At 37.2% G+C, this 20,955-nt stretch overlaps 1 protein-coding gene across 1 annotated transcript in view; it reads right to left on the bottom strand.

Moving 5' to 3' along the window:
- Positions 1 to 15,510, bottom strand: part of STK31 (serine/threonine kinase 31) — an 80,769-nt gene extending 65,259 nt beyond the window's left edge. Inside the window, exons 1-4 of the mRNA XM_019810367.2 lie at positions 15,452 to 15,510; positions 13,714 to 13,760; positions 13,575 to 13,627; positions 1,008 to 1,166 (exon numbers count right to left, since the gene is read on the bottom strand). Of these exons, the coding sequence (XP_019665926.2) occupies positions 1,008 to 1,166; positions 13,575 to 13,627; positions 13,714 to 13,760; positions 15,452 to 15,510 (318 nt within the window). The remainder of the gene's footprint in view (positions 1 to 1,007; positions 1,167 to 13,574; positions 13,628 to 13,713; positions 13,761 to 15,451) is intronic.
- Positions 15,511 to 20,955: the final 5,445 nt, after the last annotated feature.

The following is a 20,955-nucleotide window of genomic DNA, read 5'->3' as shown; positions in this document are numbered from 1 at the left end:
AATAAAACAAAACAAACAGAAAAAAAGAGGCAAATACATTTCTGAATTTTACTATCCCACAGTTATTGATTAAATCATTTTTTCACATAAGTCATTTGAGCTGCTAAATAAAAAAATACAAATCTGATTACTTAGCAATAATATTTCAACAGCATTAACACCCACCCAAAGAACATCATTATTGCAAAGGAGATTTAAAAGGAGGTAGAAGTCCCATAAGACTACCACTGAAATTATCAGATGGCTGCCAGAATTAGGTTACTAACCCAAACTTTAATGGATATGGATACAAACTAGAATCTAGACAGAATATTATTGAAAACTACTACACCAAACAGTATGAACCCTTGCAAAAATGATATAAATCTGATTAATCCACAACTCCACTGACTTCAGTTTTGTGATATTTATGGCCAGGGTTAGGTTAAAGATCACATTTAATAAATACTCTCTCAAGGGCACCTGGTGGCTCAGTCGGTTAAGCATCTGCCTTCAGCTCAGCCATGATCCAGGGGTCCTGGGATTGAGTCCTGCATCAGGCTCCCTGCTCAACGGGGAGTCGTCTTCTCCCTCTCTCCTACCCCGACTGTGCACACACTCTCTCAAATAAATAAATAAAATCTTAAAAAATAAATACTCTCTCAAAAGCAAAAGATAACAATAATTATACTCATCATTTTCTCCATCATAAGAGACTCTTCTAAGCTTTCACATGAGAAGAAACTATTTACACTTATTCTGTAAATACATACACATATGCAACTCTGATCACTATGAATGTTTACCTAGCAAAGATGAGCTAAACAAATAATTGCTTTTGAATCATATGATTCATATTTTAAAATTATTACATAATTACTTTTAATTATCCTATAATTCATATTTTTCACTAACCTATACAGGCTTTTATATTAAAGAAAATCAGCAGAATTTTACTACATTTATATTTGGTTTCAAACACGTAGCTTTACTTCCATTAACAAAAATATTTAAAATCTGTGACTTGCCTGATCAAACTGGGTAACTTCTTGGCCAGAAGGAATCTGTAGTCCCCAAAGTCTATATTTTTTGGCAACACTAGAAAATTGCAGATTCAAAGGAATCTCAACTATATCAGAGCGATTTAGAATTTCAGTATTTCCATAGTCAACGTATCTCACCAGACACTGGGAAAAAATGAGACAAAAACTAACATGGAACTTAGATTAAACATCTCCAAAGAAACCATCAATTTGCTGCTTTCTGTTAATTACCTGTAATTACCTCAGGGCATTTTACCTCAAGCTGACAAAATGTATTTAGAAACAAGACCTTCAACAATATCCTCAAAATAAAGAAAATCCATGGTCCAAGAGATCCCAGTAATCTCTGTTTGGTACCAGTTAGTTACCAACAGTACTACTTCCAATAGTACCGAACAGTACTGTTTCCAAGAGTACCATTTCTCATTATTATTTTTTTAACAGCTAGTATTCAAATAAACATAAATCTATGAAGCTTATGGCCTCTCCTATCTTGAAGGTTAAAATCAATCAACATTCCTAAATTCAAGTTGGGAACAGTAAAATCTGAAAAAAAAAGGCAAAATTATCAAACTTCCTTGTTAGACCTAGGAAATGAATAAGTCACCCTCACCTCCAGCTCTGTATCTATTTAGAAAGTAAAAAAGAAAAGGAGTTTATCACAAGGTCAAAAGCCATCTTGCCCTTAATTTTAAAAAGTCAAAGCCAAGGCAAAAGCAAACACAATATACCATCTCCAGTTGTCAAACCGTGAGGAAAACGTCTAATTAGAAAGGTCTATTTCACTAAGATAAACCATAACCTCGGGCAGTAATAAATCATGAAATTTTTTTTAAAAAGTTATTCTGAGCATTATTCAAGTTGTTTCATCTTATCATCTCCTTATTTACACTAAGAAAAATATCTATAAAATATATACATATGAGAAAATATTTGAAGTCCAGTAAAGCAGATACAGGAAAAAAAAGCATTAAGGAGAGCCTACAGAGATGCTTTTACACAGCCTGCAATATGCAATTGCCACCAGCTATTCAGAATCTCATCTCCACAAATCCCCTTAAAATCTCCTTCAAGTTCATAACATAAAGACTCAAATAGCTAAACACAAAGAAAATTCATCACATTTAACCAAAACATGAAAAAGCAGCAAGTCAATCTTCATTAACAATATGCAAATCAACTAAAGCAAAAGATAAAAAGAACTTCTTAAGGACAGATCAAATGTTCTTTTCCTACCCCATCTTAATAGAATGAACTTTTTAAAGTCACTTAGCAAGACCCAAACATGATGATTAAGAGCAACTGGTCAGCAAACATAATCTACAAATTATGTACTCTACTCTTGGACAATCTCTGGTAATTATGTGACAACTTAAATTCAGAAGAATACTCCTGAATGTGACCTGGATTTTTTTAAGCAATTCATTTCTTTTCTGATCACTAGAGGGGAAAAAAATGTTTAATCAATTTGTAATTCAAATGAACCAGATCTCATTACTACTGTGTATAAGCAATGAAGGGCTAAACAAGCATCAAATTTTGGAGCCAAAATAATCATTGCTCAGGGGGAAAAAAAAAATAAAAAACAACAACTGAACACTTGTTCCTGCCTTTTCATCACTGATGATTTTCAGTACTTTGCATCTGTACCAACATTTATCTTCAGAAAATAATCCGCCATAAATCTATAAAAAGAAAAAGAAAGTAAAATCATTTAGCATTTTAATGACTCAAAGCATGCTAAGTAAATCAGAATAATGGTTAGCATTTATTAAGCACTTACTATCTGGCAATAAGCACTTTATACATAACAACTTATTTTATTCTCACAACCATACGAGGCAGATACACTGTGTTCACTGTTATATGCCCAAAGTCATAAGCCAGTAAGCAACAGAACCAGGACTCAAAGTCAGGCAATCTGACTTCAGAGTCCATAATGCAAGTCTGCTTCCAAAAAAAAAAAAAAAGAGGAAAGACATAAAAACAAAATTCATAAAAAAGCATAAGCATCAAAGTCTTAAAATCATGCTCTTTTAATGTCTAAAGACATAAATGATACAATTAATTATTCTTAAAATATAAACATGCCAAGAACATGCCACTTAAGTCTAATTCTCAACCATGTGGGATCCATGTGTCCTACCATCCAAGAAACATTTTTATACTTTTTACTTTATATATAAAGACTCTAATGCTATTAAATGGATAAAATTAAATTAGATAAAATCTTTAATACTGAATTTTCATTTATTTTAAGTTCATATTTTAATTATGTCTAATTTAAAAAACGAAGGAAAACTAACATACTTTATGTTAATTTCTCAACCTCACCACTATTAGCATTTTCAGACAGGATGATTCTTTGGCAGGGAAATGGGTCCGGGTCTCTGTGTCCTGTAACTACAGGATAGTTAGCAGCATCCCCCTTGGCCCCTACCTACAAGATCCCAGAAGCACCCCCTCCAGTTGCGGCAACCAAAAATGCCTCCAGACATTGCCAAATATCGCCTGGGGACAAGGCGGGGATACAAAATAGGGTGCTAGGTTGATAACCACCTTAAATCATACATTCTCAATGAGGGAAATCTTTTTCCCAAGGAGTGAAAACTGGTTCGGGGAGGGGGGTGTCTTCAATATTACAATGGTTTGTATCCCTTCAAAGTTGAAACCTACCTGACAACATAAACAGATTGAGTATCTATGGTGTTAATATGTCTTGAGGGGAGGAGAACCATTAGGGGAAAAATGCCTTAGAAGGGCATAATGAAACGCCGAGAAACATTGCTTTAAGTGAAGCATAAAAATTACTTTTAGGTGTATCACTGTGAGGTAGGACAAATTCAGAGATTCTGAAGCAAAAGACATATACATATTAAATATAAAAATCCTTAACTCCCAAAGCAATAAAGTACAAATCAATTCAGACACACAATGGATATCTAACAAAGCAAATGTTACAAAGGATAGGTGTGTTCAATTAGCACTTAACTCTGGTTCCCTCAGTTAACACTCAACAACTAGAGGTCAAAAGAGGGCAAAAATGGCATGGTACACTCTCCCAACCATCTAACTATATTTTTCAGCAAGCAAAAAGGTTTAGTAGCAAAACAGCTGATAATCAACAGCCCTAATCAATTTCAAACTCTGCAAGAGGTCATATTACTTTTAGTTCAAACTTTGTAATAATACACCAATAAATTTAACAATCCAATATAAGACAAGCGGCAGAAATGGGGTATAACTGCAACCCAGTCCAGGTAGGGGTGGGGATACTTAGAAATCCAGAAATAGAGCTGAGACTCAACAAAGTTGAAGAATCTGAAGTTCTTGATTCTGTTAGTGTGAATAATCACAACCATCATAAATACAAGTCTCTTGCAAAGAGATGTGTCTTTAAAACACAGTTAGAGGGGTGTCTGGGTGGCTCAGTCAGTTAAACATCTGCCTTCAGCTCAGATCATGATCCCAGGGTCCTGAGATCGAGTCCCACATCGGGCTCCCTGATCAGTGGGGAGTCTGCTTCTCCCTCTCCGTCTGTGCTAAGTAAATAAATAAAATCTTTAAAAAATAAAAAATAGGGGGTGCCTGGGTGGCACAGCGGTTGACTGTCTGCCTTTGGCTCAGGGCGTGATCCCGGTTATGGGATCGAGCCCCACATCAGGCTCCTCTGCTATGAGCCTGCTTCTTCCTCTCCCACTCCCCCTGCTTGTGTTCCCTCTCTCACTGGCTGTCTCTATCTCTGTCAAATAAATAAATAAATAAAATCTTTAAAAAATAAAAAATAAAACACAGTCGTAACTATATATTCCCTCCCATTTTCCATGGTCCCAATCTTTTCCTCTCACAGCTTCACTATTTATAGCCCATGACCTGCCTACATGATGAGAGGAAGAGAACCTGTCAATCACTATGGAAAATTTACAAAGTATAATCCATTCATAAGTAACCAAAGGACGCTGAATAATCATTTATAATAAGAAATCCATTATTGAAACTAGTTTTGAATTTTCTGTAAAGCAAGTATTTTGCATTCAAAAGAGGAAAAGTGGGACTGTCTTAATTTGTAACTCTACTAAACAGAGTCTACAAAGATGCTTTAAAACCTAAAAATTTACAAATTACACTCCCTTATCCATTCTAATGTTCAGCTCCAAGCTACATTCCTTCCTTCTAATTTCTTCTTTTTACATATTGTCATATATGCCATTGGGGTTTTAATTANATGCTTTAAAACCTAAAAATTTACAAATTACACTCCCTTATCCATTCTAATGTTCAGCTCCAAGCTACATTCTTTCCTTCTAATTTCTTCTTTTTACATATTGTCATATATGCCATTGGGGTTTTAATTATTTTATTTTTTTTTTTTAAGATTTTATTTATTTATTTGACAGAGATAGAGACAGCCAGTGAGAGAGGGAACACAAGCAGGGGGAGTGGGAGAGGAAGAAGCAGGCTCATAGTGGAGGAGCCTGATGTGGGGCTCGATCCCATAACGCCGGGATCACGCCCTGAGCCGAAGGCAGATGCTTAACCGCTGTGCCACCCAGGCGCCCCTGGGGTTTTAATTATTTTAAAATAAAACTAATAGAAGCACATTAAAAGAAAATCAAAGTACATCAAAATGGGTAAACAGTAAGACTTCCTTTCCAACATTCTTCAACATGGACCACCTTAAAATAATTTTACATTTACACTAATTTTACATATATGCTAAAATATATTTGTTTTTTATTTACATAAATGGGCTCATCTTATGTACACTATTTTTTTTTAAAGATTTTATTTATTTATTTGACAGAGACCCAGCGAGAGAAGGAACACAAGCAGGGGGAGTGGGAGAGGAAGAAGCAGGCTCCTAGCGGAGGAGCCCAATGTGGGGCTTGATCCCAGAACGCTGGGATCACGCCCTGAGCCGAAGGCAGACACTTAAAGACTGCACCACCCAGGCGCCCCTTATGTACACTATTTTAACCACCTAATTCCATATCAAAATATAAGATCTAGTCCCCCCATTTAAATAACCAGAGCTGGGGCACCTGAATGGGTTGAGCATCTGCCTTCTGCTCAGGTCATGATCCTGGGGTCCTAGGATAGAGCCCCACGTGGGGCTCTCCCTGCTCAGCTGGGGGTCTGTTTCTCCCTCTCCCTCTGCTCCTCCCCAGCTCATACTCGCATGCTCTTTCTCTCTCTCCCTCACTCTAAAATAAATAAATAAACCTTTTTAAAAATAAATAAATAACCAGAGCTTTGAGCTGGGTAATGCAAACAAGGTATTCATGGCACAAAATTTAAAGAGGCACTCACTCTGAGGTGTGCCTTAGAGTGCCTCTTTAAATTTTAATTTAAATTTAAATGCCTCCTCATCACTCTCATACTTTACTGGTAAGAGTGAAAACTGGTTCAGTACTTTGCCAAACTATTTGGCCAGTATCTACCAGAGTAAAACATGCCTGCTGTATGACTTAGCAATTCTACTCCTAGATATATACTCAAAAGAATTAAGTTAATACATCCAATAAAAGGCTGTATAAGTATTTCATAATAGCTAAATTCACAGCAGCCAAAAACTGCAAACAATCCAAATGCCCATCAAAGGACAATAAATTGTGGTGTATTTACACAATGAAATCTGCATAGCTTAAAAAAGAACAAACTACCAATACACCAATATGCACAATAATATGGAAGAATCTCAGAAATTCTGTTGAACTAAAAAAACCAGATATACACAAAAGAGTAAATACCGTATGATTTAAGAACAGGCAAGTGAATCTATGTGACAGAAGTCAGAATAATAATTAACTCTTGTTAGAAGGACTACTGACCAAGAATTGACTGAGAAAAGGCCTGCAGGAATTTTCCAGGAAGATGGAACTGTATCTTGATCTGGGTGATTATATAGATGCATACATACATAAAAATTCATGAAGCTGTACAGCTCAGACATGAACACATTACCACATTTAAGTTATACCTCAATTTTAAAAAAAGAGAAAAAGATCATCAAACTCTTCTCCATAAAGACTACTTCTACAGATTTTTTTTGTCCATCAGCATCAAAGGCAAGGACTCTATTTTGTTCACCACTGTATACTCAGTGCTTACCACAGTACCTGGCACATAGCACACAGTCCGTAAGTATTTTTGAAAGAATAAATTTATATGACTACGGTTTACATAGCTCTAAAACTTTGCCTCTTCTTTTCAAATATATCAAAAATTCCAACAATTACGAAATCTAAGGCATAAGAAAGCTATCAAGAGGTGGAATAATTATATCCAAGAATATGGCTCACCTTCTTCGGATCAAGATTCCCAAAAACTGAATTGGCATGGGGACAAACTTCAGACAATGAGCAACCAATCTTCATAATATCCTTATTTCTATTAATACTCTAGAAGAAAGAATAGCTACATTATAAGATTCAGTAAATTATTATTTGACAGTGTTACATAATTGAGAGTTCTATTACCTTAATATTTAAAAGATTTTGAAGCATTAGAAATTAAATCAAATTCTTACAGCAGTATTTTTCATAATTCAAATGAGTTTTTTATAAGACATGGTTGTAGGCATAGAAAATTTTTACTTTAAGTGAGTTCAGATTACTTGGAATTCAAACTAAGATATCAAATACTATTAAATCATAAGAGGAGGTAACTTTAAACAATATCTCTGGATTGTACTTTAGATCAAATTCTAATTGCTCAAAATGGACAACATATTTTAGTCAAATGACATGTCTTCCCATATATTTGTTGTTGTAGAAAGGAAACAAGTAAAAAAATTCAAAATGTATATAATCCTCTATACACAAATACTGCAATCTAGTTAGTAAATTCATTTCTCCTGGGTATAGGCTAACAGTTTTAAAACTCCTTTAGGTGTACACTAGGATTGAACAAATAAATAAATATACCACAGATAATTGGAACAGAGAGGAAAAAATTACAAACAAGGTGAGAAGGCTAGTATGAGCCTACACTGTTAGATTAGAATTGGAAGGTATTTGTATAAACTCATAGTATACATGTCTGTGTGCACATACATGCATATATGAAAGGAAAACACACAAAAATATAGATGTGTATATGTGTAAGTTTTTATACATCTATACTTCCCAGCTCTGTCTGCTGAGAGGGCCCAAAAGCAATGATACTCCAGTAGCAGTAAGCACACCCAGTGCCGAGATCTTGATTTCTAAACACCATTCTCCAATAAAAGTAATCAGAGTTCCTTGGAGAATGGTAGATTTCAGGACTAGAACAGGGAAATAAAAGATGATCCTGGAACTTTTGATGACATTCAATATATTTCAACTATAGGAAACAAACAGAGTTGCTGGAGGGGAGTGGGATGGAGTAATTTGGTGATGGGCATTAAGGAGGACACATGATGTAATGAGCACTGGGTATTATATAAGACTGACGAATCACTGAATTCTCCCTCTGAAACTAATAATACACTATATGTTAACTAAATTAAATTTAAATAAAAAAAATTTTTTAAAGACTACTAATTTTACAATCTTCCTGTAAGCCTAAAGTTATTCCAAAATAAATATATATGTTCTAAAAAATATATCAGCAAAATATTCAGTAAGGCTAGAAAGAACATTATCTCTGATGACTGAAAAGAAACTCAGAAAGAGCCGTTCCAAAGACGTCGTATGAGTATCGGTATCACTATACAGTAAAAAAGGGACCTGAATTGAAACTGATCCAAAACACATTACAAGCAGCCTTTGTGAATAAACCCTCAGAATTAACTCTCTAAAGTTCAGAATACACCAAAATATTCTGCATAATTAGACCGTATAGCTATCTGGACTAAAATAAATGGAAGCTCTTTCTTTCAAACAAAGATGAAGGTCAAACACTTAAAATTCCTTCATTTGCTACTCATCCCACTGGGGCTACCAAAAATAGTGTACTCATATAAGTGTAGTGTACTTATATAAGTGGCTTATAAGGCAGAAATCCATAGTGGCAGAAAAGCAGGGAATATACATGGGCAGATCTTCATCTTGATCTGCCTCCACATATTTGTAAATCTCTACTCTTTATTTATATCCATTCCAACTCCAATCAAATTTTACAATTTGTGCATCTGACTTTGGCTCAGGTCATGACCCCAGGATCCTGGGATGGAGCCCAACAATGGAGCCCAACAATGGATCCTGGGATGGAGCCCAACAATGTCTGTCCGGCTCCCTGCTCAGGGAGAAACCTGCTTCTCCCTCTGCTCCACCAGCTTATGCTCTCTCCCTCCCTCTCTCTCAAGTAAATAAAAACATTTTTACAATTTGCTTCTTGATATAATCATTCAATTCATGTGACTGCCATTGTTTTAGCCCTTAATCTTTTCATCCATTTATGACATGTTTCCTAACTTCTTAAAACATTTAAATTTTTACAAAGCCTCAACTTTGTGGCTGAAATTAGAGGTTGGCAAATTTTGGCCTCGACCACTTGATTTGGTAAATAAAGCTTTAATGGATCACAGCTCCATCTACTTATGTACTGTCTATGGATGCCTTTGCACTACAACAGCAGAGCTGACAGAGTTGAATAGTTGCTATAGACTATATGGCCCATTATCCTTAAAATATTTACTATTTAATCTTTTACAGGAAAAGTTTGCTGCTCCTAGTTTAAATAGTAGCTCTGAATTCAATCAACAGCTTCACATTACGGTCAACTGAAATCAAAGCCTACAGCTGCACTGACCAAATACAACAGCCAATACCCACTTTAAACAGCTGGTCTGATTTGCGATGTATCTAAAATACATACCAGATTTCAAAACTTAATATGAAAAAGGAAAATAAAACACCTATAAATATATCCGTGCTGACTGCATTTTGAAATATTCTAGATATACTGAATTAAATAAAATATATTTAATATAATTGATTTCACTTTTTTTTTTTTACTTTTTTATGTGTCTGCTAAATTTCAAATTACTTTTGTGGTTCACATATTTCTACTGAACAATGATGATCTAGAAAAATCTTTTTTTTTTTTAAAGAGATGGAGGAGGGTTAGAGAATCTTTTTTTTTTTTTAAACTTTGGTATTCTTTTTTTTTTTTTTAAGATTTTATTTACTTATTTGAGAGAGAGAGAGAAGCATCAGAGGGAAAAGCAGATTCCCCACTGAGCACAGAGCATGATGGAGGACTCGATCCTGGGACTCTGGGATCATGACGTGAGCAACTGAGCCACCCAGGCACCCTTAGAGAGAGAATCTTAAGCAGACTCCACATCCAGCATGGAACCCAATACGGTGCTAGATCCCACAAGACCAAAATCAAGAGTCAACGCTAAACTGACTGAGCCACCTAGGTGTCCCTAGAAAATCTTATTTAAGCCATGAGCTTAAACATAACTATCATCTAACCTAGGACACAGTTGCTATTAATACAAAGACAACAGGCGGAGAATATGGCACCCTTTAGAAAATATCCACATAAGCAGAGACACATATTTACCACAAGTTTTCTATGAGTATCACCCTTCTACAATGTTTTCTATATAGATGTCAAAACTCTGGGTTAATCATATTCTTCTACAAATTTTCTTCTCATAAATTCTATTTCCCATATTGCCGATTCATTCCAACTGCAAAAGAGTTCTTATACCACAGAAAGTATAGAAAAATGTCATTCCCTTCCCTCCCACATCATACATAGTTCAAAAAATTAAAAATTAGTAACTGTATGCACTAGAGGGACTCACCTTCTTAAATTCTGGAACCTAAGTATTTTGGTGCATTGATTTATATTTAAAACTAAGCAAAGTTATCTGACTTGAAGTCTGACAGTAGAAAATTATAAATGTTCCACTAGTGCTTCCAATTTTATGATGAAACAGTTACTGTATCTCAAATCCAAAATTAAGCCATTAAAAAAATGACATTTTAAAAACGTATCTTTTAATTTTTATTTTTTTTATGTAAAGTTCGATGATTCATTAGTTGCGTATAACACGCAGTGCACCATGCAATACGTGCCCTCCTTACTACCGATCACCAGCCTATCCCATTCCCCCACCCCTCTTCCCTCTGAAGCCCTCAGTTTGTTTCTCAGAGTCCACAGTCTCTCATGCTTCATTCCCTAGTATCTTTTAAGAAACAATCTTATAAAAGACCCCTAGATGGGGCTGTAACTTCACAAATACAAGTATCTTGGCATATTCAGTAATTTAAGCAGCCTAGATTATTGGTATTAAATTGAGTTTAATTCTGAAACCACAATTATAATCCTGCTTTCTTTCTTAAGTGTATTATGAGTACTCGTAACTCAGGTAGTAAGTCTCAGCTGTAGCCATTTGTCTTCTAATAATGTCTTGAGTTAAATAATGCTAAGAATAATTCGGCACTTTTGTATGGAACCAGAAAAGACCCCGAATAGCCAAAGGAATGTTGAAAAAGAAAACCAAAGCTGGTGGCATCACAATTCCAGAACTATAAACTCTATTACAAAGCTGTAGTCATCAAGACAGTATGATACTGGCACAAAAACAGACATACAGATCAATGGAACAGAATAGAGAACCCAGAAATGGACCCTTAACTCTGTGGTCAACTAATCTTCAACAAAGCAGGAAAGAATGTCCAATTGAAAAAAACACAGTCTCTTCAACAAATGGTGTTGGGAAAACTGGACAGCCACATGCAGAAGAATGAAACTGTACCATTCCCTTACACCATACCCAAAAATAGACTCAAAATGGGTTAAAGACCTAAATGTGAGACAGGAATCCATCAAAATCCTTAAGGAGAACACAGGCAGCAACCTCTTCGGCCTCGGCCACAGCAACTTCTTCCTAGACACATCTCCAAAGGCAAGGAAAACAAAGGCAAAAATGAACTACTGGGACTTCATCAAGATAAAAAGCTTTTGCACAGCAAAGGAAACAATCAACAAAACCAACAGACAACTGACAGAATGGGAGAAGATGTTTGCAAATGACATATCAGGCAAATGGTTAGTATCCAAAATCTATAAACAACTTACCAAACTCAACAGCAAAGAATAATCCCATCAAGAAATGGGCAGAAGACATGAACAGACATTTCTTCAAAGAAGACAACCAAATGGCCAAAAGACACATGAAAAAGCGCTCCACATCACTCGGCATCAGGGAAATACAAATCAAAACCACAATGAGATACCACCTGACACCAGTCAGAATGGTTAAAATTAACAAATCAGGAAATGACAGATGCTGGCGAGGATGCGGAGAAAGGGGAACCCTCCTACAATGCTGGTGGGAATGCAAGCTGGGGCAGCCACTCTGGAAAACAGTAAAGACCTTCCCCCAAAAAGTTGAAAATAGACCTACCCTATGACCCATCAATTGCACTACTGGGTATTTACCCCAAAGATACAAATACAGTGATTGAAGGGGCACCTGCACACCAATATTTATAGCAGTAATGTCCACAACAGCCAAACTACAGAAAGAGCCCAAATGTCCATCGACAGAAAAATAGATAAAGAAGTTGTGGTTTAAATACACAAAGCAATACTACTCATGAAGAAAAGAAAAGAAAAGAAAAGAAAAGAAAAGAAAAGAAAAGAAAAGAAAAGAAAAGAAAAGAAAAGAAAAGAAAAGAAAAGAAAAGAAAAGAAAAGAAAAGGAAAAGAAAAGAAAAGAAAAGAAAAGAAAAGAAAAGAAAAGAAAGAAAAGAAAAGAAAAGAAAAGAAAAAAAAGAAAAGAAAAAAGAAAAGGAAAAGAAAAGAAAAGAAAAGAAAAGAAAAGAAAAGAAAAGAAAAGAAAAAAGAAAAGAAAAGAAAAAAGAACGGAAGGAAGGGAGGAAGGAATCTCGCCATTTGCGACAACATGGATGGAACTAGAGGGTATTATGCTAAGGGAAGTCAATCAGAGAAAGACAATTATCACATGATCTCACTGATGTGCGTAATTTAAGAAACAAGGCAGAGGATCATAGGGGAAGAGAGGAAAAAATGAAAAGATGAAACCAGAGAGGGAGATAAACCATAAGAGACTCTTTTTTTTTTTTTAAACATTTTGTTTATTTATTTGACAGAGAGAGAGAGACAGCCAGCAAGAGAGGGGACACAAGCAGGGGGAGTGGGAGAGGAAGCAGGCTCCCAGCGGAGAAGCCTGATGTGGGGCTCCATCCCATAATGCCAGGATCACGCCCTGAGCCAAGGCAGGCGCCCAACGACTGAGCCACCCATGCGCCCCCAAGAGACTCCTAATCTTAGGAAACAAACTGAGGGTTGCTGGAGAGGAGGGGGGTGAGAGGGATGGAGTGTCTCAGTGATGGGACACTGGGGAGGGTATGTGTTGTGGTGAGCCCTGGGTGTTGTGTAAGACTGATGAATCACAGACTTGTACCTCTGAAACAAATATTACATTATATGCTAATTTAAAAACTTTAAAAGAAAGAATAATTAGGCACTGAGAATAAGAAGGATATCTATATTCTGGGGGGGTTATGTTTGTTTTTACTAGGCAAGACCTGGGTTAGTGGAAGAAGGAGAGGGAGGAGAAAAATCAACCAGGCTCTTTACCTGGGCCCAAAACGTTACTGCATCTTCCACATGACTTCCAACCACATCTTCAACTAAAACCAAATCAAAATGCAATGAAAATTAGAAATTAATCAAGGTCATGTAGCTCTTACATCCAAAAATAATTTTGTGTCAGTACCTTTATTGTAATGCATATCTTCATCCATCTGGACAATCCCTGAAAAACTAAAACAATTCAATACCTTGAATTAAGTTCAATAATCTGTCCATTTACAGTGAATAAAGACTATATAATGTTCGAATTCCTACGAGTAAGTTTTGTCCCTAAATAATCAAAATTCAAACTCTTTCAAAAATAAGCTCAGAGATCTTCTTCAATAATTAATTATTTTATTTGAATATACTGTATTCTGCAATTTCTACATATACAAACTTTGAAATCATCTCTTCAGTCAGGCTTTTACAAATTTACCCTGTAGTGGATAACCAGAATATTTTGATCAGTTACATAAATTAATACTTCAGAACAAAGCGCATACTGCTTTCCATTTGGGAGGGCATCAATTATTTGCCTCCCAAATGGAAAGCAGTACTTCTACAATTTAAACAAAAAGAAACACTACAAATATATAGAGAACAAAGGATAATCAATTTTAAAAGGTACAGTGGTTTCTACTTTTGAAGATATCCTGCAATCGAAGACTGCAATATGAATCAAATTTTGCCCATTACATCAAAACTAATTTTCATTACATAATATACTCTCCAACTCCAAAATGTTTCAAAATAAATGTTGACTAGTTTATAATTTTATCATTAATACACTAGAATACCGCACTTTACGTGCCCAAATGTTAGTTCTCTGAAGGAAACTGAAAACATAAGAGTTTTTAAGAGCTTTAAAAGTTAACTAAGAACAGTGCTACACCAAAGTTTCAAATGCTTTCTCAACTACGGAAAGAGAAAAATTAACTGTCACAGAAAAAAAAAAAAAAAGTCAAAAAAATGTTTTAAATTTATTCTTCTGATTTTTGTTACACCTTAAAAAGTTTTTTCACATACATTAAGCAACATGAGCCTATCTTAAAAACAAGTATCGTTCTTCCACTAATGGTAAAATATATATATATGTATGTATATATATATATATATATATTTTTTTTTTTTTTTTTAAGTTGAGCAAAAAGTTGTAATACCAAATTGGAATCTGTTTGGAGAGACTACATTTCTCTGGAAGCCATTGCCTTAAATTTAGTAAAACTGAAAATGTCTGGAAATCCCAAGAAACAAACTATAGTTTCATCTTAAAACCTTACTTTAAAAGCTGTTTTAAATAGCCTTTACCCACGATAATTATGAAGAAATTGATGCTGCACCCGCTTCCTGCAAAACTGGATACCAGATGGCACTTCAGCAACTCCAATTCACGGCAAGAATTTGGAGTAAGCGAGTCCAGGTCGCTCCTCGACACCCATTTTATGTGGGATTTTGAAGTTTAAATGGCACAGAATCTTCGGGAAGAGAGAATTCCACCCCACTACAGGCCTGAGAGACCCCATCTCCACTAAGAACACTCAGGCCTAAGTTATCTGCAAGACGGTTTTGCCTCCCAGCACCGTAACTCAAAAGCTGGGGTGCCCGTCACCCTCAGAAGTAGGCGGGCGATTCCAAGGCTGAGGAAGGCCAAGAAACGGGCCTCGCCCCATACTTGGGAGACCTAACCGGCAACCACGGGTGAAAAGACGGTCCTTGAAGCAGCCGCCACCGAACCTACCAAAACGACTACTACTGACCTCACACTTTCCGCCATAGAAGTTCTAGAAAAGTGCCCTCGGCCCCACACGCCTGGCCCTCAACCCTCCGCCCACCACCGCAGCCACCCGTCAGCCCCCAGTCGCGCACGTGCAAAGACTTACCGCGAGCTCAGAGGCCGCTCAGGTTTCTCGTTGCGCTTGCGCCCACTGCGCTGCGCCATCAACCGGGCTTGCTGGGAGCTGCTGCTTCCTTCACGTGTCCACAAAGCCTGGGGCCTGGGGCGGGGCGCGCCGGGAGGGGCGCGCTGGGCGGGGCCGCGCACGTGGAGAGCTCCGCACAGAGTCTGCGCGCCAGGGACTTCTGGGCGTTTTCGCCCCACCCTGGCTGGCTTGATGGTAGGTTCATTTTACCAGGCTTCAAATAATGACGGAAGGTAGTGGTTTGAATTTCATAGTCCTTACTAATTTGCTCACGGTGATGTAGATTTTAAAAGAGCCAAATTAGAAGTATCCCCAACATTCGTCTTACAAGATGGAAAGTGAGTTCAGTAAAAAGGAAAATGTAATTTTTAGTAGATTTACAATCATTTCTCAGCCCAACCTTGGAGTCAGAGCTTTCCCATGTTGCAGCTTTTTCACGACACTAAGGGACAAAAATAAATATAGCTTACCTGTGCAGATATATGCAGATCTTATATTTTGTGGCAAACCTTACATAATAGTTGAAAATTATCTCTGTTAATTTTTAATATCTTGACTGAGGTATGATTGACTTGCAATAAGCTGCAGGTATTAATGCAAAGTTTGATAGGTGAACATATGTACACACATACTCAGGAGGTAACAATCATTTCCTTCACTCACCCTCAAAAGTTTCCTAATGCCCCTGTAAAATACTTGGCTTCCCCCACCTACCCCATGTGACAGGTTCTGCTTTCTGTCACCCTACATCAGTGCCATGCCACAAGTACATTCTATCCGATTTCTTTCAGTCAGTGTAATTATTTTGAGATTCATCCATTTTGTCAGGTATATCAACACTTTATTACTCATTACTGCTGAGTACTATTACATTGCATGAATATAACACAATTTATCTACCTTTTGATTAGAATTTCTGGGGCGCCTGGGTGGCACAGTGGTTGAGCATCTGCCTTCGGCTCAGGGCGTGATCCCGGCGTTCTGGGATGGAGCCCCACATCAGGCTCTTCCGCTATGAGCCTGCTTCTTCCTCTCCCACTCCCCCTGCTTGTGTTCCCTCTCTTGCTGGCTGTCTCTATCTCTGTCAAACAAATAAATAAAATCTTAAAAAAAAAAAAATTTCTTTTAACTTTTTTTTCTAAGTAGGCTCCACCCCCAGCGTGGAGCCCAAAATCGGACTTGAACTCACGACCCTGAGATCAAGACTTGAGCTGGGATCAAGAGTTAGACAATTAAGGGACTGAGCCACCCAGGTCCCCCTTGATCGACACTTAGATTGTTTCCAGTTTAGGATTGTTTCAAATTATGCTGCTATGAAGGATCATGTGCAAATCTTTGTGTGGGCATATGCTTTCATTTCTCCTGGGTTAAGGAGAAATTCTATGAGTAGAATCGTGGGGTGATATCAGTATGTGTGTTTAAATTTTTAAGAAACTCCTAGACAGGTTGGTGAGTTAAAGCCCGGCATTGGGTTCCACGCTGGGCCGTGGAGCCTACTTAAAAAAGAAGAGGGGCGCCTGGGTGGCACAGTGGTTAAGCGTTCGCCTTCGGCTCAGGGCATGAACCTGGCGTTATGGGAGCGAGCCCCACATCAGGCTCCTCTGCTATAAGCCTGCTTCTTCCTCTCCCCCTTCGCCTGCTTGTGTTCCCTCTCTCGCTGGCTGTCTCTATCTCTGTCAAATAAATAAATAAAATCTTTATTTACACTCTCAGTGTGCTGAGAGTTTTTATCTTGAATGTGTGTTGAATTTTGTCAAATACTCATACATCTATTGAAGTGATCATGTGGTTCTTAATTTGTTAATATGATAAATTATATTGATTAATTTTCAAATGTTAAACCAACCTTCCATTCCTTGGATAACACCCACTCGATCATGATGTATTCCCTTTTACATATTCTTGAATTATAGTTGCTAAAATTAAGAATTTTTGCATCTATGTTTGAGAGGAAGTAGTCTGAAACTTTCTTTTCTTGTGATGTCTTTGTCTGGTTTTCATATCTGAATAATGCTGGCCACATAGAATAAGTAGTAAAGAATTCCGAACTTCAATTTTCTGGAAAAGGCTATATAGAATTAGTAATATTTAATCCTTAAAGATTTGGTAAAATTCACAGTGCAGCCATCTGGGCCTGGAATTTTCTTCATGGGAAAGTTTTTAAGTACAAATTAATTTCTTTAATTGATATATGGGCTGATAGTATACAATATAGGGCTAATCAGGCTATCTATTTATTATTGAATGAGCTTCAGTTTTTGTATTTCAAGGAATTTATCTATTTCAATCTAAGTTGTCAAATTCATTGGCATAAAGTTGTTTATAACATTTCCTTATTATCCATATAATATCTATAGAATCTATAGTGATGTCATCACTCTCATCCTAACATTGATGTTTGTGTGTTCTAGCTATATCAGTCTAGCTATATCAATTTTACTGGTCTTCTAAAAAAAACTTTTGTTTTATTCATTTTCTCTATTGCATTTCCGTTTTCTATTTCTGCTCTGTTCTTTACTATTTCCTTTTTCCTATTTATTTTAGTTTTCATTTGCCCTTCTTTCTCTGGTTCCTTAAGGTGAAAAGTGAGGTCACTTATTTGAGATCTTTCTTCTTTTCTGATATAGGCATTTGTTGCTATAAATTTTCCTCTAAGTACTGTTTTAGCTGAATCCCACAAATATTGTTATGTTTTCATTTTCATTCTTTAAAAGTACTCTGATTATTTTTTTTCTTTGACCCATGGATTATTTAGATATGTGTATTTTATAACTTTGAAATTTTTGGAGATTTTCCAGGTATGTTATTAATTTCTAATTTAATCCCATCGTGGGCAGAGGACATCATGATCTGAATCATCTTAAAAGTATTGAGACTTGTTTTGTGACCTAGAATATGGTCAATCATAGTAAACATTACATGTGCATTAAAAAAAAGAAAGAATGGGTATTCTACAATTACTGGGTTGAGTGTTTTATAAATGTCAATTACATAAAGTTGGTTAATAGTTGTTCAAGTCCTCTATAGCCTCACTGACTTTGTGCCTACATAATGCTTTGGTCAAGGGAGGCCCCTGGGTCTGACCCAAGCCTGCAACATCTGAAAAATATCTAGGGCATGAAGAAAGACCTATTAATGTAGGCCCAAGGATTCTATCAGCTTCTAAGTATATCTATCCCAATTATGTATATTTAGCTACTTCAGAAATAAAGAGTGGGGCCAGACCCATTACACCCATTGGGATGGACTTTGGTCAGGACTCCATTTATCACTGGGCTTGCATAAAACCAGAGGGCCACAGTTGTGTTTTGGGTACTTTCAGATCCATATTAGCTCAGACCCTATATCCAAAAGTCCCTGGTTGAAAAATCTGAGTATTCCTCTTTCTTCACTGCATAGTTACCCTGGTAAATGGCTGCCCCTTTGGGGAAGGATCAAGGTGATATTTATCATATATACTTCATATATACTTCCCTTTCTCAAGGGAATCTGGGCTTTCCCTTCCATTAGCGGGCTTTGTATGTGGCCTGCCTGAGATCTGAAAACTAGTTCTAGTAGTTATACAAGTGGATATACCACTCAAATAACATCCTAATCAGCTGTCCTTCTATCTTGCCCCTTGGAACATCATGATCTTAAACTCCTTCACAGATCCATACCTTGGTACCCATTAATTATGCCCATTGGGCATCTCACAGTTAGGTTCCACAACTTGGCCTTCAACCTTCAATCATCTACGCTGACATCAAGGAGCCCAGTATCATGGCAGTATCTTCTACCACCAATTCTAGCCTGTAGAGGTCAGCCACAGCCATGCTTCTCAAAGTTGCTGGTACACTCTTCACCATTACATTTTTTATTGCCTTAGTTACAAGTATCATCTGAGCCTTCCCAGGGAAAACACTCAAGTGGTAGCTTCTCAAGTTTAAACAACAAATCCATTCTAACACTGCAACTCCCCTGAGCTTTATGACCCCTTCCTCAATACCATACCAAATAAATTCTAGCATTCCCACCATATCTTCCAGATGCCATCCTAGCAGTATGTTAGGACCAACTCCAGATATCTAAGGCATTAAAACCCAAGTCAGGAGTTTAAGTGCTACCATGTTACTCTTTCCTATCAGGCCTTATATTCCATTCCCCTCCAACAGCCTCAAGACCTACTCCCAGGCATGTTTCCTGGGTTCCTGCCAATACATTTTAAACAGAACCTGCAGTTCATTCAGATTGTAACCTATCCTCCTATAGAAAGGACTGTATTTCCCTACTTAGGGTATGCTGAGACCTGATGCTAGTTATCAGTATGGAGTTAAGGAGAGGTAGCAGGGGTGAGTCTTGAGGAGAACAAGTATCATCTTACAATGCAAGTGCCCCAGATAAATTCTTTGCAGGATCTCCAAGCAAGTGAAGGCTGCTCTCCATCAGCAGAGTGGAGGAGGGGAGGCCACTTCTGCGGCTCAGAAATCAAGGAAACATGAAGGGTTCAAGATTCTTAGGTTCACCAACACAAACCTTCCCATCCTATGATTCAACATTCCAATCTTTTCCTGTCAGCATGCTGACTTTGTTGGAGGAGATAATCGAGGCTGTGTCTTCGATTTCTTTTGCAGCCTTGCCACCTTTACTATTTGGGCTGGATTGTCAGCACAGATTGCCAGCTTCTATGGATGAGATTTTCCTTAAAGGATGCTATAGAGGCACTCTGGCTTTCACAGCATGCCTTGACTTAAATAGCTAACGTGAACCTATGTCATTTTCTTTTTTCAAGGTTGTTAAAGCAGTTAACAATAACTAACCAAAACCTTCATCTTTATAATTTCCATTAGTCCCATTCCACTGTAATGCCACAGTTACTATATAACCTAATACTTCACCTTCTACCTGCACCCTATCCAAATCCAGTACGGTAACTGTGACCCATTGACATGACAGGAGTTATACCACTAGCTATGGGGTCTTTATTGTCATCTACCCAGTGAATGATCCAGCCACAGAATCCTATCCAAGGATTTGCTTTCTAAGTCCATTCCTGGTAATCCGTCTTGGCCTGGGTTTACCCACCATCTAAAAGCAAAGCCTAAGACATACATACAGGTACTCACATACAGGTATTTATTTGAGAAGTAATCTGAGAGAACCAGAGAGAGGGATCAGAAAGGGAGAAGTTAGGGGCGTCTGGGTGGCTCAGCTGTTAAGAGTCTGCCTTCGGCTCAGGTCATGATCCCAGGGTCCTGGGATTGAGCCCCGCATCGGGCTCCCTGCTCGGCAGGAAGACTGCTTCTCCCTCTCACACTCCCCCCTTGCTTGTGTTCCCTCTCTCGCTGTCTGTCTCTGTCAAATAAATAAATAAAATCTTAAAAAAAAAAAAAGAATTAAAAAAAAAAGAAAGGGAGAAGTTAGAGAAAGCTAAAGTAAGAATGTATTACAGAGTTGGTCACTGCTATGGGTGACTGGTACTCAAT

The sequence above is a fragment of the Ailuropoda melanoleuca genome, chromosome 1 (assembly GCF_002007445.2).
Source record: "Ailuropoda melanoleuca isolate Jingjing chromosome 1, ASM200744v2, whole genome shotgun sequence".
Classification (NCBI taxonomy): Eukaryota; Metazoa; Chordata; class Mammalia; order Carnivora; family Ursidae; genus Ailuropoda; species Ailuropoda melanoleuca.
The sequence above is the reverse complement of the archived record's forward strand: the minus strand, read 5'-3'. Positions and strand labels throughout refer to the sequence as shown.